This window comes from Phaeodactylum tricornutum, chromosome 10 (assembly GCF_000150955.2).
Source record: "Phaeodactylum tricornutum CCAP 1055/1 chromosome 10, whole genome shotgun sequence".
NCBI lineage: Eukaryota > Bacillariophyta > Bacillariophyceae > Surirellales > Neidiaceae > Phaeodactylum > Phaeodactylum tricornutum.
Window position 1 is genome coordinate 147,320 of NC_011678.1, and position 17,218 is coordinate 164,537.

General features: G+C 46.6%; 7 protein-coding genes across 7 annotated transcripts; 3 read left to right on the forward strand and 4 right to left on the reverse strand.

The window, feature by feature from the left end:
• Positions 1-1,050: 1,050 nt before the first annotated feature.
• Positions 1,051-1,545, forward strand: PHATRDRAFT_6732 (predicted protein; the record flags this gene model as incomplete). The annotated part of the gene is made up of 1 exon (XM_002180729.1): positions 1,051-1,545. A coding segment is annotated over one exon (495 nt), but the record flags the coding sequence as incomplete, so codon positions are not given.
• A 738-nt stretch (positions 1,546-2,283) lies between these two features.
• Positions 2,284-3,505, reverse strand: PHATRDRAFT_46375 (predicted protein; the record flags this gene model as incomplete). The annotated part of the gene is made up of 1 exon (XM_002180917.1): positions 2,284-3,505. The coding sequence occupies exon 1, from the start codon at positions 3,493-3,495 to the stop codon at positions 2,284-2,286; it is 1,212 nt and encodes a 403-aa protein (XP_002180953.1). The 5' UTR covers positions 3,496-3,505.
• A 580-nt stretch (positions 3,506-4,085) lies between these two features.
• PHATRDRAFT_46376 (predicted protein) lies at positions 4,086-5,519 on the forward strand (the record flags this gene model as incomplete). Its single annotated transcript, XM_002180730.1, has 1 exon — positions 4,086-5,519. Exon 1 carries the CDS (start codon positions 4,122-4,124, stop codon positions 5,517-5,519), a length of 1,398 nt encoding a protein of 465 aa, XP_002180766.1. The 5' UTR covers positions 4,086-4,121.
• A 122-nt stretch (positions 5,520-5,641) lies between these two features.
• PHATRDRAFT_46377 (predicted protein) lies at positions 5,642-7,227 on the reverse strand. The gene has a single exon (XM_002180918.1). The coding sequence runs from the start codon at positions 7,127-7,129 to the stop codon at positions 5,657-5,659; it is 1,473 nt and encodes a 490-aa protein (XP_002180954.1). The 5' UTR covers positions 7,130-7,227; the 3' UTR covers positions 5,642-5,656.
• Positions 7,228-7,496: 269 nt separating this feature from the next.
• Positions 7,497-9,725, forward strand: PHATRDRAFT_46378 (predicted protein; the record flags this gene model as incomplete). Its single annotated transcript, XM_002180731.1, has 1 exon — positions 7,497-9,725. Exon 1 carries the CDS (start codon positions 8,196-8,198, stop codon positions 9,723-9,725), a length of 1,530 nt encoding a protein of 509 aa, XP_002180767.1. The 5' UTR covers positions 7,497-8,195.
• A 547-nt stretch (positions 9,726-10,272) lies between these two features.
• On the reverse strand, positions 10,273-11,791 carry PHATRDRAFT_36322 (predicted protein; the record flags this gene model as incomplete). Its single annotated transcript, XM_002180919.1, has 2 exons — positions 10,273-11,561; positions 11,680-11,791. 2 exons carry the CDS (start codon positions 11,789-11,791, stop codon positions 10,273-10,275), a joined length of 1,401 nt encoding a protein of 466 aa, XP_002180955.1.
• Positions 11,792-15,677: 3,886 nt separating this feature from the next.
• On the reverse strand, positions 15,678-17,217 carry PHATRDRAFT_36323 (predicted protein; the record flags this gene model as incomplete). Its single annotated transcript, XM_002180920.1, has 3 exons — positions 15,678-16,106; positions 16,143-17,031; positions 17,177-17,217. 3 exons carry the CDS (start codon positions 17,215-17,217, stop codon positions 15,678-15,680), a joined length of 1,359 nt encoding a protein of 452 aa, XP_002180956.1.
• Position 17,218: the final 1 nt, after the last annotated feature.

Below are 17,218 nucleotides of genomic sequence, written 5' to 3' on the forward strand. Positions count from 1 at the left end.
TTCACGTACTATATATGTGCCAACAACCGACAAACCAAAAGACTTACTATTTACACAGTATAAACATACCAGAGATATAAATTCAAATAGAATCGCCGTCACAGTCAGTATGATTAACCAACAAGAATATGTCACAAAGACACATTCTTTGGTCTTGATCGATTTGCTTCTCTCTGGTTGCAGTCGCTGCGCAGAAGGTTGAGGTGGAGCCATTCGGCAACTCTCTAGCGCTCCTCGCCAACGCACTCAGCACAACGCTGATACCAAAATCCATCGTTCGAATCTACCTTCACCTCTCTTTAGCTTGTTGTGGTAACTGTAAGTCTCCTTTGCAACATTGCCATCGAGTGAAGAGAGTGAGAAACACCTCCGTTTCCCTTTTCTGAAAGATTTAAAATTATGAACGACACCAACAATCCCAACGCCAGAGAGTTGCCAAGTCTTTCCAACGATCCGCTTGAAGCCGTTGCTACGACTACAACGACCTTAACGGGAGCTTTCACGAATGAGGAGGCGTTGCTTCCCGACGACCCATCACGGCTGCATGCAACGGCCGATACTTCCACCGTGCCACCGAATGCGACTTTGGCGCTGGATGGAGACGTTTTGGGCGACCTTCCTCTCGAGGCAATTCCGACGGCGACCCCTCCTCTACTCGGGTCACTCGCGAGCTCTGCAGACGCTTCTAGAACTGCGGAACCTACCGAGGATAACGACGCCACTTCCACAATCAACAATTCAAATGAAGCAGCCGACACAAGCCCCGCGAAAAGCCAGCTTACTAACAAGAAGCGACTCGCCAACGGAGCCTTTCGCTACACTTACAACAAGAAGTCTAGAAATGCTCGTCCGTGGAACGATATGCTTTACGAACTTTGCCTATACCGTGCGAAACACGGTGACGTAAAAGTCGACAAGGCTGCAAACGAAGAGCTTTACAACTGGTGTGTCGTCCAACGCCGCACATATCAGTACCTCAAGCATCCCAAATCGAAGCCCGACAATCTCGAAAAGAATCCGAATCGCCTTACTCCACAACGCGAAGCGATTCTATCCAGTCTCGATTTCGAATGGACCATTCTCAATCACGACAACGAAAATCGTTGGGATAAGCGCTTTCAACAGCTCGTGGATTACAAAGCCCAACACGGGCATTGCAATGTTCCGCAATCTTGCCCACTCGGTAAATGGGTCAAAATGCAACGCGAACAAAAGGCGGAAGCCGATCTGGAGCAGACTGGGCAGCGCGTCATGCGAGGCAAACCCCGTCCTATGATTCCACCGGCCCGTGAAGCCAAGCTCACTGAGCTTGGCTTGCAATGGCGGCTTGCCAAGGTTGTTGGTTGGGAAAAGCGCTACGATCAATTGCTGGAATACAAGGCCATTCACGGACATCCTCATGTGCCTCAGTCCTATCCACCAGACAAATGTTTTGGAAGATGGGTTATGAAGCAACGATCCGAGTACAGCTTGAAGCGCAGGGGCAAGAAATCGCAACTGACAGAAGAACGTATTGCCAGTCTCGAGGAGATTGGGTTTGCCTGGGTCGCCCCGCACATACAGAAAATACGCGAAAGTCCCAATTCACCTTCCAAAAAGCGGGGCCGGGAGGACGACGAAGAGGGTTCGGAAGCAATGTCACAGCAGCACATGCATGAAGGTGAAGAGGATGAAGAAGATGTGCAGCAGTCGGACGGTGCAAATCCGAACGCGAGTGCCTTTCCGCAACCTTTTTACGCCACCGCCGGTCATGCATTTCAGCACGACGGAGCCTATCAAGCGTTGTAGGTCTTTTGATAATGTGGATGAAGCGGATGGGACGGAGTTTGGACCTGCGATACTGCATGTGCAGAGGGATGGGTCGGAGACAGAAGCTGTTTTTATTGACACATTTACCAGTTCGCGAAGCAACGAATTGATCCATTCTTTAAGCGTTAGCAAATCTAGTCGAAAATAAGAATTAAAACAAACCATGAGAAAAATTTGCGACTGCTCGGTGTATATTTATGGAGTTGGTACCTCTGTTGAAAGTGTGAACGTGTGTATTTTTTAATGAGGTCCACACTCTTTCGCGCCCACGGAGTTGGTAGCTTGTAACTTTAAAAAGCGCAGACTTGGAAGCCTCGGACTCAGGAAATTTATGTGTTGGTAAATGTTGCTGTAAAGGTCTAAAGTTTAGCGTTATCTCTATTTCGATTCTTTCACTGTTGCATAATCTGCCCCCTTTCCTTGCCACTATTTGCGAGCTTGTCGCTACCCAAGAGAGCAATGTTGACTCATGTATCATGTACCACATCTTGAATAGGCGCATTTACCACCACAGCAAGCGGCATTCGTGTGGCACTTTTGACCATTTTGCTGACAGCTGCCAAACCAGGACCGATCCAAAGGGGGCATGACGATGGTATCTTTCCACAGGCCTTCCAGGGCTCGAGCCACGCGATCGCCAATGATCAACTGTGACGAGGCGTCGTAGTGATAGAACGTACCCAAATCGTCCGTCCATACAATGCTGGCAAACGCGTCGCTAGCAGCCACACTGGCTTGGGCGCGTGCCACGACGGTTCCGAACTCACGGGCGCGGAAAAAGCTACCAATCTGCACAATGACGACAGGGATTTCCTCCGGTGCGGCATAGCGCGTGCCCGCCGCGAACAATTCCGCGCGAACGTCCGCCAAAAAGGTGATTAAATCGCCTTCGTAGTTCTCGGCGTTGAGCTGGTCCATGGAATCGTTCTCTCCCTGAAACCAAACAAAGGCATCCCACGAGCATCCGCTGCCGGTTTGGCACTGGGTACTGACGGAGTCGATGTGCGCGATACGACTTTGGAGTGTACTCCACAAGTCACCTTCCGCTTTGGACCAGTTTCCGCGGATTTGTGTGCCTCCACGAGAAACCTTGGGCATGATGAAAGATAGGTCACTGCCCGACTCTTTCCCGTCGGGAAGGAATCCGAGCGTGTGGCCCAAGACTAGTTCGGGGCCGTACGGATTACCGCATCCACTGTTGGGAGACAAAGGCACCGCGGACATGAATTCTTGTACCGCGATGGGCGGAGTCACATCCGAGCAATAAACATTCCCGAGTGGGTCTGCGAGAGACGTGTACAGAGTAGGAAACCGTTGTCCCAGCTCGATCAAGAGGTCGACTTGGTGTTCGGGAACGACATCGGTACCGTTGTGGACGTATCCTAAGATTCGTGTGAGCAGGTCGACGAGTTCTCGACGAAACTCCGTTGTTATGTTGGTCTGCTGCATAGCTGGTGAGACGAGCAAGGGCAGTAGGTTGTCGAAAGTCAATCCCGGCTGGATGGTATTAGTGCGGGCGAGCACGTCTTGCTCGTACCTTTCTCCGGCCTCGTTGGGACTGCCAACCATGTTGGATTGGCCGGCGAGTAGAATCAGCGGCGTCTGGGCCTGCGTAAGAAGCACATTGCAACAGCAGACAGCACAAAGCGATAGTGCCGTTGTAGATAGATTGAACGCCAGCTTCATGGCGATCAAATTCTTGGGCAATCGCTCCAGAGAAACTGGATATGGTACGTCGAAGATTGAGAAAATCGTCCGTAATCGGTGGAGGAAGACAGAAGTCGCGGAAACATGTGTTACTCCACATTCGGGTTGGCATTTACTTATGGAAAGAGTGTGCCAATCTTCTTTTCACCTTCCAACTCATGTTTGATCATAGTTAAAGAACTGCTCATGAAGCGGTTTTCTAACGTCTAAGCAAGAAAGCGGAGTGACACGAGTCCCCCATGTTGTTGTCGGACTCGAGAACGCGTCTCTTCGTCCGAGTCTTGTATCGGATACGTATGTAGCAGTAGATAGCTAACTGTTAGTATCTATTCCGTAAATAGGTGCGGGGGCCCACACTCACTGTCAATGGGCGTGCTACCTAGTACAGTGCGTCCGCAGTCAGCCGATCATGGAATGTCACGTACGTGCGCCCTACTTCTAGAGTTAGGTTTGTCGGGTTCCCGAAAGCCATTATACGGGTATTTCCCTCTCTCAAGCACCGCAACCATGGCGAAGGATGCCGAAAGACGGCGACACTAGGAGGCCGAACAATATATGCGCTCCTGTCGCAGAGTCAGGTGCATCCCAACTTCCCTTGGTCAGAGATGAAATTCGTGCTTCCTTTACTCGTTACCCATCTGTTGGTATCAGCCGTTGCGGGGTTTGTGCCGATACGTCGGTGCGCGGGAAGTCCACAGCCGAGGACGAAGCCTCTACTGAGTAGCAGCGGCGGCGTTTACACGCGCGTTCGCTTAGGCAGCGCGGCTTTGGCGTTGTCATCCAACGATTCGTTTGATATTTCCAAGCCCGTCTTTGATTTGTACGCCTGGCGTTCGGTTCGCGGCGACGCCTTGGCCAAGTACAATTCACTCAACCAGAGTGAGCCTTTGCGAATCAATTTGTCGGCGCTCTTTGCGCTCACGTGTTTCGCTAGTCCAACTTTAGCCGAGGAAATTAATGCCGAAGCCTTGTCTCTGCCGCAAACGGCACTCACCGTTGTCCTCGGTCTGGCGTGTTCCGCCGCGTTCGTTCGTGAGAACCAACGCCGAGCGAAACAATTGACCCGTCTCGAAAAAGAACTCGCAGCGCTGTCACTCACGATACGCTTACCGACATCTATTCTAGCGGATGCCGCTTTCGCAAAGCCCGTCTCCATCCAACAGCTCCAAAGGAAATCCGCCAGTCGCGTGATTGCCGTCACCGGCACCGCGGCCGAATTGGCACCGACGCTGCAGGAGTTGCGGGTCCTGGGTCGTCGATTGACACAGGCCAACACGTACGTAGTCGTTATACCCACAGACGGATCTACTCGTGCCGATTGGGGCTTGCCGAATGAACGATTCACCTGGCTAGCGGAACCTGCAGTCGTTCTCCAGTGGAAAACCTACTTTGCGACTCTTTCCGAGGGGTCAGACTTTAAGTGGTTTGGGCTCTCGTCGAGCGGTAGGTCGTTCGGATCCGGCCAAGGATCTCGTCCGGTATCGTGGATTCAGATGTTGGGACAGCATCTGCGCCCTACCGATATTCTGGACGAAAACGACGTTTCCAAGGAAGACGTCGACAACGTTCTGTCGCAGATGGACCTCTTCTACGATGCGCTCGTTCAAGGGAACTTAGAACAGATGAGATCGGTTTGTGCGGAAGAGCAGTGCAAGGAAGTAACTGGCGTCATTCAGGCTGGAGGTCGACTGGACGACTGGAAGAGTTGCCTGCAAGAAGGGAATCGACCTGCCGGGATGAGGGTGTCGGGAGCGGATGTAACGATAATTTCCAAGGAATTGGCATTTTCGACAGTCATTGAGTTTCCCTCCGCTATAGAGGGGGCGACTCTACTTGCCATGCAAAAATGGATCCGACAAGCTGGCGAATGGAGATTGGCCCGACATCAAACGATCCCGTGGGCGGAAAATGCTGCTGCTGGCACGCTGATTTGTGACTGCCGAGGATGTGTATCTTTGACACGGAGTGCTGACCGAAGAACTTTTGGTGGATTGATTGGATAGAATTATAATGTCTATAGATGATGTAATGTATTAAAATGTAGAGCTTTCGATGAATCATATGGTACTCATCGAAACTTTGCTACGGTGACACTTCATTGGACATCAACAACAGTAAAACCGTAAATCAGTTGAGTCCTCTAGTATGAGTGGGGCTGGGCCGAAGGGACGCCTTCTTCGCGTTGCTTGGACTGGTCCAATGTCTCTTCAGAATGTGGGAGAGGGGACGCCCTCATTTCTAGACTGAGCCGGCCGCGGCCTTCCGACGCATCGGGGCCCGCAAAGACATTTACATCGAAGGACGTTTCGGAACTTGAACGCGCTTCAGAAGGCGCAGCCCGACTACTTTCTCTTTCTCTGTCCGTAGTCGCAAGGTCTTTTCCGTAGTCGTCGCGCCGTACCTTTTTCTTGCGGGGAGAGTCTGATACACAACCGAGCTCACATAGCATGCGTTCTGACGCAACCCAGTCGGTACTGAAGAAATCGAAGCAAACCTGTGAGAGACTGTTATAAAGACGACAAACATCATCGGTACCGGCATACGATGGTTCAAAACAGATGATCGGAAGGCATTGGGTGGAATTGACCATTTTCCATATTTTCCTAGTCTCGTTCGTTACTTTGAGAGTGCGGTCGTTGGAGGAAGTGGCTTCCGCACTTCCCAAAAACGCCAAGATCCAACCCATCTCGTCAGGTGTATCGTCGCGACCCTCACCAGAGCCATTCTTAGACACAGTAGGCGCCCGATGAGTGTCTGCAGAATCATCAAATGATTGTTGCGTCACTTCTTCAATGACAGTTGTTTCCACTGGAGGTACGAAGCCGTCAGCACGGATTTGATCCATTCTCTGCTCAGTGTTTGTCGAGAAATGATACGCCAAGGAGATTGTAGTGCCTGGATTGCGCGCAAACTCGATAAAGCGGGATGCCTGGATCATCAGATCCGCCTCTGGTAGCGCGTTGAATAAGAATGGTTCATATCTGCGTACAACCTCTAGAATATCACGAGTGAGGGTTTCTGCCTGAAATAACAAAGGCTGTTCCCATATTTGTTTTCGCATGGTTTCCTCTCTTTTCAGAAGATCGAACGCACGCTTCTTTTCGTTCATCTCCATAGATTTTGCAAGCTGTGCGTCAGCTTCTAGACAAGGGTTGGGGACCAGTGCAATACCGCATCCAGAGCATATCACATCTAGTCCAGAATTGAATATGGAACAGCGTTTGCATTCAAATTGGCGGGTCCCACCAATAGACAACAAATCGAAATCGCTGATTGTCGAGAATTCGGCCGCGCTAGCCGTTGAATTTTTCTCAGTAAAGGAACACTCCGAATGCTCGTCTGCTTGAGGAAACGAATTGTGTTCTTCGTGAGCTCTGCCTTCAGAGAGAACTCCCTTGTCTTCATCTGGCTTTAATTTCGCACAGATATCAATACTGGATAGCTTCACTTGGATGAAAGCGGAAGAAGTCGAGACCTCGTCCAGTTTTTCGGGACCCGGCCCCTTTCCGGATCGAAGAAAGGATTCACCGAATTCCATGATAACTTGGGCTACGTTTTCGTCGTCTTCTTCAGCATCGCTAAGATTGATTTGCTCGAAGTCACTGTCACTCATTTTGCTTCTCGAACTCTTGAGATAAATTTACGGCGATAGCGTAGGATTACACCTTATGGTTAGTCAACAGGTTCTTAAAGATGGATCAGGCTGAGCAGCAGTCACACAGGAAATTGCAAAAGATCCGAGGAAGATTTGGAGATCCAAAAGCTGTCCACGTCTCGATGAGGGCATATTTCAGAAAAATAGCTTATCATCCTTTCTGTTGATTGGTATCTTTCCTGTCTTCGCCCCCAAAGTTCTTTGGCGCGGGTTTACCAGTCCCACGTCAGAACTCGCTCACCGTGAGTTGTTTCACAGGAGTCACAAAAGACTGACAGAATATCCGAGTCGGCGTTGTATTGTGCCACAATGAAACTGTAAGTCCTGTTGTTTCATTACAGACGAATCTCCTGGCTTATCCTTATCATAGCGACAAGCCACCTGATTTAACTGTAAGTGTACACTTTAACATTACAATCGTCGGCCTGGACAGTTCGGACAGATGTTGACGTTTCACAGTCGATGGAACTTACAACGAGCTACAAATTCAAGGTATATATCAACAAATAAACCGAGTGGTAAATATCGTTATGCAACGACTTGATACGGCCTAGGCAGCAACAATCGCCCTACTTCAGTAGCTATGCTTGAATGCAAAGTAGCCAGATGAGCTCTGGAAAGGGACTCTCTATTGTGGGTTGCTCGGGATTCTGGACAAGGTTAAAACCATGAAAATTCTGTACATTTTCCAAGTCTAATGTGGAGAAGTCTGAACTTTCACTGAAACGATTGACTGTGAATGTAGCACCCCGTTGTTTTGCTACTTACCGATCATGCACATTCGCAGCGGAAACTACAAGAATGCCCAATAAAATTTCTGTTTGCAATCGTGATGCGAGGTAATTCCTTGGGACGAAACTTCCGTCACGAAACGACCGGTTTCGCACCTTTATGCATCGGAAAAAAATCAGTCCCACCTTTTTTGTTTCTTCTCAAAAGATTGTGGGTCTGTATTCTGTCATAAATTTGATTCGCATCAGTGAAGCAACCAAAGCGATCTTCAATATCTCGTCATTCTACAATCATGGGGTACCTCTCTGAAATCATCGTGGTCCTTCTCTCCTTGAGATCTATCGTCGCCACTGACACCATGAATTTGCTCATGGTCGGGAACAGCTACACAGCTCGAAACAATCTTTCCCATATGCTAAGCAGCTTGCTAGGCGAGGGTCTCTCATCAGACAACATTCAAGTTTCTAGAAACACAAAAGGCGGGGCCTCTTTGACGACACATCTACAAGAAGCCGACGGTACAGCTGGAGATACTGGGCTGCGACAATCTCTTGTAAGCAATCCGAAACCGTGGGATTTTGTAGTTTTACAGGACCAGAGCCAAATCCCCGGCTACTATGAGGTCAGCGGTTTCTTTGACCAAAGTCTCCAATCAGCAGTAAAGTTGAATGAACTTATCGAAGACACAGGGGCTGAAACTATCTTTTTCTTGACCTGGGGTCGACGTGACGGGGATTCTCGCAACCATTGGATTTTTCCCGATTTTCCAACGATGCAGGAAAGGCTCATTGAAGGGTATCGCCAATTTGCCGAAGCGACAAGCAGTGAAACGCGGCGCACGACTGTTGCACCCGTGGGGCCGGCCTTTCAAATTATCTACGATCGCTATCTTGAATTACGCATGGATCCTCTGGATAGCGAAAGCAATTTCTACAACCTCTACTCATCCGATGGGAGTCATCCAAGCCGCTCCGGAACATATTTGGCTGCCTGCGTTCTGTACGCCACAGTCACAGGAAAAGATCCTAGCGCGTTGAAGTATCGACCCACAGGTATCAGCAACGACCTTCAAGATATGCTCCAATCTGTTGCAGCATTTGCTGTCATGGGGAAGTCCTTTGATTTCGACACAGTCGTTGGCTACATGGAACAGGAGATAGCTGTTTCCGAGTCCCCTTCGCCAAGCTTTTCAGGCGCTGCGCCAACTCCTCGGCCTACAAGGCGCCCTACTAGAGCCCCTAGTCTACGTCCCATTAGCCCACCTCCCAAAAGTTGGGACGACGAGTGCTCCAGTCTTGTAGAAAACTCAAATATGGAACTTGGTCATGAGGGCTTTTGGTACGCTCAAGGGGTCAGCGATGTCATCGACACCAGCGGGTACAAGTCTGCGTTAGCCATTCGCTCCATCAACCGAAATCGAGAGTGGGATGGCCCGGCATACATGATGAATTCATCCAAAGACAGAAACTGTATGGTGCAAGGATCAACTTGGCAAATCACTGCCAGTCTTCAGATGATTGATCCAAAGACAGAGCGGGGCGCGGAATGCGAATTATCATCTGGCGGTCGCAAGAACGATTGCCCCGGCCTCCGTTTTAGATTTCGCGACAGCAGATGGGATTTGCAGGAGTTTCGCTTGCAAGAATATGCTGGTGATGCATGGAATCCCAATGGTTTTAATCAATTCAAGGTGGAATTTACTGTTCCGAAAAATTCCGACACATGGCACGGTGAAATCCGCAACATTGTGGTTTTCTTTGCAGATTTTCCTGCTTATCTCGACCTGGTAATTGATGACTTCAATATTGTCCGTGTGCAATAGGCACAGCGAAGTTTGAAAACAATGGATGTATACATAATGGGAAATAAGAAAAAGTAAAGTCTAACATGAATGTCTCAATACCAGTAGCCAAATGGATTCCGTAGTCGGTATTACTGTAAGACCTCGGAAGAAATCGAGGCGAACACTGAAAATCATGAATGGGGTAGAAAAGAATTCTCTGTCCTACTACTAGAGATACATACCTTCATTATGACAAATCGTTGCTGAAAACAGGCCCTCCTTCGTTGGACAAACTTTATGTACGGAAATTGCTAATTTTTCCCTTATGTTTAGATTCATATCAGATTGAATATTTCGTACAAATCAACAGAGTTTACGACCTTTATGTTATAGTATCACTGTCAGTCCCGTTATGTTAGCGTATCTCTGTCAGTGAGTAATTTAAAGCGATGGTGATGTATCATTTCAATACACTCCTCCGATGAGATCTCGACCCATGACACTATTCGGATAGGTCGCATCGCTCACGCAAGCACTTTCTCGTCCCCTCGTCGGAGCAGTCCGCTCTAGCCGGCCGGTTCCACAATCATGCCCGCGAGTCAACGCGACTGCGTCCCGATCGAGCGGAACGGTCCATTAGATGTGTAGAACGATCTGTCGTGCTCACGTTATCGGTTCGACTGGCCAACTCTACCTGCAAAATTTGACAGACCTGCAGAAATCCTGGGCGTTGCCTGCGATCTTCCGACCACCCCTCTTCCATCATGGCATGCGTTTGGCTTGGCAACCACGGGATTCGTGGTGGTCGTTTTCCCTTAGCGACCACATTTTCATAGTGCTGGTTAGCGTTGTAGCTCGGAAAGGGCGTTTGGAGCGCAAAAATCTGCCACAGGACGAGGGAATAGGAATACACATCGGCTGATAGCCCGTAAACTCTGCAACGGACCACTTCAGGGGCCATATATCGCCGTGTTCCTGTGAGACCAGTCGCTTCGTACCCATCTGGCTTTTCCACAAGATCTCTGGAACGAAGTTCTTTTGCGAGACCAAAATCAAACAATTGAACGTATCCACGGACATCGAACCCCACATTGTCAGTTTTAAGGTCTCGGTAAATTATTTTTCGCCCGTGCAGGTGTCGAAGTGCCCGTGCCAGATCAAGCGCGGCGGTGAATTGCTCAGCGATCAAAGCTGCAATGGCGTTCTTATCACGACCGAACCTTCCCAAAAACCCACTTGATCGATCCTGGCGAGCCCTCCATTCGCCAATCTTTCCCTCCAAAGTGCATGTAAGCCGATCCAGCATAAGAGCAAATTGCGGTGTTCCCGGTGTCCCTACCGTTCCACGCAATCGAATAATGTTTGAGTGCGAAATTGACTGTAGGAACATCGCTTCGCAGGCCAAATCAATGGCTGCGTCTACCATCAATTCCTTGTCTAGGTTGCGCCTTAAGCGCTTTATTGCATACCGCGCTACTCCTTTTCGGTGCGTGTTGGATGCCATTCGATCTCGGGTCGCCGAGAGATCCTCTTCGTCATCACAGCATGAGTGTCCGTCGTATACACTTATATCTCCCTTGGCAATGTCTACGGTAACAGTTGCGGGAGGAGATTCAAAAGTCTGCGGTGCTGCGTCCTTAGTGTCGTCTGCAAACGTGACACTGTGAGCGCGGCTGTGTCCAACAGAAGTTGGGATAACAGAAATGGCATACGGTTCAGAGTTTTCAACTAGGGCAATCGTGGTGGGAACTTGATCTTGCTGAGGAAGTACATCGGCTAGATTGCGTTGCCCTCCTAACAAGGGGCTATCGCAAATACACTCCTCACTGAGGCAGAGCTGAACAACCTCTGAAACTACACCGAATTCACCCGTTCCTAGTGTATCACCAATGTGTACTTCTTTGAGGTTTCACGGTCAGAAACAGTCCGCGAGTAAAACATGAGAGAAACCAATGCTCTGCGAAAAAGAATTTACGGTGCAGAAGAAACGTACCAGAAGGTTCGAACGCCGGTATCGGACGTGTTGTGAATGATTGTTGGGCTTGCCCAAAGAATGATGAGTCTAGGACTAGCGCATCCAATACCTCGTCGGTCGTTTCTCTCATGGTCTCCGAAGCGGTTTGATGCAACCGTCGTCTGCCCATGCTGCTGACAGAAATGTCGCTCGGAAACGCCGCTGTGTTTGCCTTCATTATTGTACAGTCAACTACTAATTTTTTACAAAGCTTGGAAAAACCAAGAGCAATCAGAAAGAACACTTTGTGTTTGTTTTAGTTGACTGGTCCGACTCCCAAAAATAGTGATTTCGTCAAGCGATTCGATGGTGTAAGTTACGAGGAAGATTATCAGTAGATATTGCTCATGCGTGCCCTTCAACAACTGGTGGTGTTAAGTCAGACGACGGAGGAGGCGGCTTCAAAGCCAAAGCCCTTGCACTTGCTGCTACGTGAACTGTTTACATATGCAATTCCTGTTGATTGAATGCCGGCCATGCACTACAAAATTCGCTTGACAGGTTGATCCGTTTTTCCTCATCTCACGTAAACGAACGCGGCACAACATGGTTCCTTGCTTTCATCTTTACTGTTAGTTACGTGAGCTGCGAATCTTGTAGATTCATCCCGTTCACAGTCTGTGTAATGTAGGACATATTCCTGTCGTAAGATTCGGGTGTCTCATTTCAGTCCTAGTTCGTACTCCTTCTCGCTGTTTGATATTCACAGACAGCATGAGAAATCATAAATGGACAACGTGTCCCTCTCTAGAGAGGTAACTAGTACCCACAACTAGAGCTAGAGCAGTTGGTTCTTAAGATCTGTTGGGGTCCTCGTCATCCATTGACATAATTTTACGAGGAAATCCACTAAAGGGGATGGGAAAAGGTGAAAAACTCCCAATGTGTTCAGTCTAAGTAGCATCATTTGGCGCGCGTGTTTCATCAAGTATTCAAACTATTTAGACTAAACTCCAAAAACTTTTGCCGGATGCCGACGTTTTCCGGCAAGATATTTATTGCCGGATTCCGATGAACAGGCCTCTCCAAATTTGGCATATGCCAAGATAAAAATAAATAAGCTATTTCATGCCAATTCTGGGATTTATTTAAGTTCAATTTGGCACTTACAACTCAAAAGGAGTAGATTTGTCGCCAAAGTCATTTATTTCACTATATTAACTTACTTTGGGTACAAAGCCCTATATTGCTTGGCATGAAGGGTACCTCTAAGAGAAAATCTGTGGTTGCTGCACAGAACTCATCTCTAGACCATTTCAGGACAGAAACATCTGACTCCGCTTTACTGGTTCCAGGGAAAACTGTTGCTGTCCCTCCAGAAAACTCATGTAACAAGGGAAAGCATTCCTGAACATGGTATAAGCCTTCCTGAAATGAAGTACTTGCAGAGCAGGCCTCAATTTCTTCCAAGGGAGTTTGTTCTCTGCTGTATGCTTGTACAGCTGGTGAAACTAGTCTTCTCAATTGCTCATTGCAGCGTTGTCAAAGGCCACACGCTAAGGCAACCATGGTGAGTTGCCAGTAGTTTGGAAAATATGGATCCGTCTATCTTAGCCAAAGAGCATGGAAGGATACAGGGAACACTAGCAGCACATTTGTTGTTTGCGTCTTCTTCTGCCACAATGTCCATCAATTTCAACCAAGTCAGCAAATGGCCCTTCCAACAGAAAAAATCATCTCATTTCTTCTCTTGTCACCCATCTCTGTGAGTATTTTCTCAACAAAGGTGCCCAAATCTTGAACATGCTCTGAAATGTGTATTGAACAAACACCAAAAATCTCAGCAGAGGACTTCACTGTATCACTGCTCAAGTCAGTGATGCCTTCCAGTGGATGAACACCAACCTGTTCAATGATTCAGTTGGACAGCTTTAACAGACATTGCGTCTGCTGGCAAAATTTGAGGTAAAGGCCATGTGGGGCTTTTTAATAATGAATTTACGTGTTGTGGGTGTGTTTTACATTAACTGTAAATAAAACTGCACTTGGGGAAAATGCGTGGTGTGTATTTGGTTATTTCCCTGGCCAATTAGGTTATTTAGGAGAAAATGATGGATTTACTGTGTGTTTCGTTGCTTCTTGAAAACAAGATTAATGACAAAGTATCGCAAGGCTGCTATCCAGAAATGGACGCTTTCGACCGCATCTTGAAATAAATGAAATTTGAACAGATCAATTTTCAGTACAGTTTGCGAAAAAAAATTTTGATCGGACGTTTTCGAACGCATCTTGAAATCAATGAAATTTGAACAGATCAATTTTCAGTACAGTTTGCGAAAGAAAATTTTGATCGGACACTTTCGACCGCATCTTGAAATGAATGAAATTCGAATAGATCAATTTTCAGTATAATTTGCGAAAGAAAATTTTGATCGTACTCTCAAGCGTAAATTGGGTTACAATCGTAACTAGAATTGCGGTGTTTCTTTTACCATTCGCTAGCGTGAGGCGCATATTTGGTTTTTGAATCTATTTCGACGGATTTTTCCCGTATCTACAGCAAAAGAAATCCATGCTTACTATTTATCTGTCACTAGCCACATGATTTATTTCAATATATTATCTATCAAGCCGGCTGAGGGCTACTTTCGTGGCAAACAACTAGCCTAGGACAGAATGAAACGGACGGAAAAATAGTGAGACAGCAGGTCACAACCTTGCGTTAATCACACTTAATGACGTCGTTGATAGAAAAGAACGTAGAGTTTGTCTGTACTTCCCTAAAAAATTGAGCTTATTGATTTAGGTTCCAATCCCACGATCACAAGGAAGTAAAGTGCATTCAAAACGTTAACAAAAGGAAATCTTCTTGGCTGAATTTCACCATTGTCTTGGTCGTGATAGAAATTTAAGTCGAGGAAGGTGCATGTGCTAGATCCTCAATGGAGTTTTCAATTCGGCCTCTTACATTTAAAAAAATTTCTGGCAAAATGAAGATCTTGTTCCTCACACGAAAAAATTTAATAATTTGAGCAATGCTCCCCATTTACGAGAATGAGTGCTTATTCGTAGGTATCGCCTTCTACTGAAGCGCCCGACTACTTGTCGAATGAGTAGACGAAAACATGTGCTGAGGGGCTCCAACTTGACAATCGAAGTCAATTAGTATGCGATAATTTAAATCAGTAATTAGTTGTGAAAAGTCGGAATAAAAAGCCAATAAAAAATGTTGAAGAGCAAGACTTGCCTAGTAAATGGAGGCGGAAGCATTTCAAGTTTTTCTTTCTTTTTTTGGAAGTGGCGAATGATATAAGTCACAAGTTTTTTCCGAGTGCTAAAAAGTATGTAATTCAATACCGAATCGTTCAACTTAACTCACCTTTTGTAATTACACACCATCGTTCCGTCCTTCAAAATAAATCCGATAACACATTATTGGAATCTTCTAATTCTTGATTCCTTGTCGTCGTTGACATGTATGAGATAAGTTTTTCTTTCGAATCATAAGATATTTTAGTTTCAGAGTTTTTGAAATCGTGAAGTATTTTGGATAGCAAATGGCGGGAATAATATGTTCATTTAAATAAATAGTAATGACAAAATTGAAAAGGCTCCAAAGATTCCAATATTTTTAAAAAATGATTTCCACTGAAGTTTTTCATCTGCATAGGATAGCATTATCGATTTCTTTTTGTTTTTAAAGATAAGATCGGAATTTGACATCGTTTTGATTGTAATTGATGTCGATGAATTTCATCGCCTTGTTAACTAGCATCAGCGGCTTTCTAAATCAACATTGTAGCGTTTACTAGATAAATTTCGACTAGATGGGCATAGACCATGCTTTCGTGGTTTCGCTCACTTTCTAAACATAACTGTAGAATCCAAGGATAATACCCTCTTCCCAGTAAAGTCTAACATTACTTTTCAAATCACATAACTGTTTCAAAGAAAACTTTTGAGTCTTTTTCTATTTTCGTCGAATGTAAACGATTGAGCTGTTTGCTTTAAATTTTATTGGGTTCGACGCGTCTGATCTACAAGTTCTCATCGTTTTCATTATTTTGTGTCTCGTCTGCTGAGCTCGACCCGTTCCCTCTGAGGCGACGAAGAGCTTTTTCTCCATACATATTGCTTTGAAGCTCTTCAAATTCATCATCAAGCATTTCCTCCCTCTTGTTCTCTCGCTTGTTGCGGTGAAAGCCTGTCTTTACCCTGCCTATTCCCAAAATAAAGCAAAGAATAAAGACACCAACAAAGGCGCTAAGAACCAAGTACAACGGAATTACGTTATCAGGGGGGCATCCTTCCATGAGATTCTGGACTTCGGGAACAATACACCACCAATAGAATCGCGGGAAGAGATATCTCAGCTCCTTCAAAACAGGAACGCCTGCCCCGGGACTGAACGTTGTCGAGGCAAAGACCATCAACAAAAATGGACTACTGCCCACTATTTGCACTGTCTGAAAAGGGAGCCGAGTGTATAGCCCCAAACATACTAGGGGAAGCGTCAATGAGGCGCTGTCGCACAGCATCGCCAACCAATACCTGAATTCTAGAAACAAACCATCGATGACTGCGTTTACCACTCCGAATTCCACCACTGACAGAACAAATATGACAGACATTGTGAGGATGACCTTTAATACCCGGTTCATATTTGCGGATGAATGCACCAAGGCTTCAGACTCTTCGAGCATCGAGTTTCTCCATTCGACCAAAGAGAGTAGATAAGGGTTTATGTTGAAAAATGCTATGATGCTTCCAGCAATCAGAACTAAAGGGGCGTTTTCCTCATTCGAGTCCCAAAAGGTTGCGAGATACAAAGAAAAGGTGACAATGGCAAAATATAAAATTTGCAAAAGACTTCCGCTCAATACTTCCACGTCGAAAAAGAATTTAAAGTCGGGCCCGGACGATGCGTAAGTGTAGCGCTCACCGAGCGCTAACGCAAGTATAGCTTTTTCTCTGTTCACCTCACGTTCGTTAATTCGCACAATTGAGCGATCAACTGCCGAAACTGTTATTGTGTTGTTTGCCATATCAGTCAAAGTTTCCACATGATCATTGGTGACTAAAACAATATTGTGTTTCTTCTTTAGATCATGAAGTCGATCTTTGATAAAAGGAACAAAATCGTCTGTAACACCCGAGAAGGGCTCGTCTAGCGCAATGAGCAAATCCTTTTGATTTCTAGTTCGCTGGCAAACGAGCTCGAACAAGAGGAGCTTTCGTTGCCCTCCAGAAAGCCCTTGAGTGAATTTTCCGGCCAGCGTCCCCCCTGCTTTGATATGGTCAGCGACTCCTTCATTTTCGTAGATCTCCCAAAAAGGCAGGTCCGTTGGATCAAAATTGGGAATTTTGCTTACAACGATATATGGTCTCATGCTGTGATACTGTCGTATGTAAGTACACTTGTGTGTTTGATGCACATCGTCCAAAAAGGTTGTTCTGATATTCAAAAGGAGAACATGTTGTAAATATGAGAATCTAGCATACAATCCAAATTCACACACAGCGGCGAGCAACTTACTTTCCTGACCCACTGCTTCCTACACAAACAGTAAGCGTCATT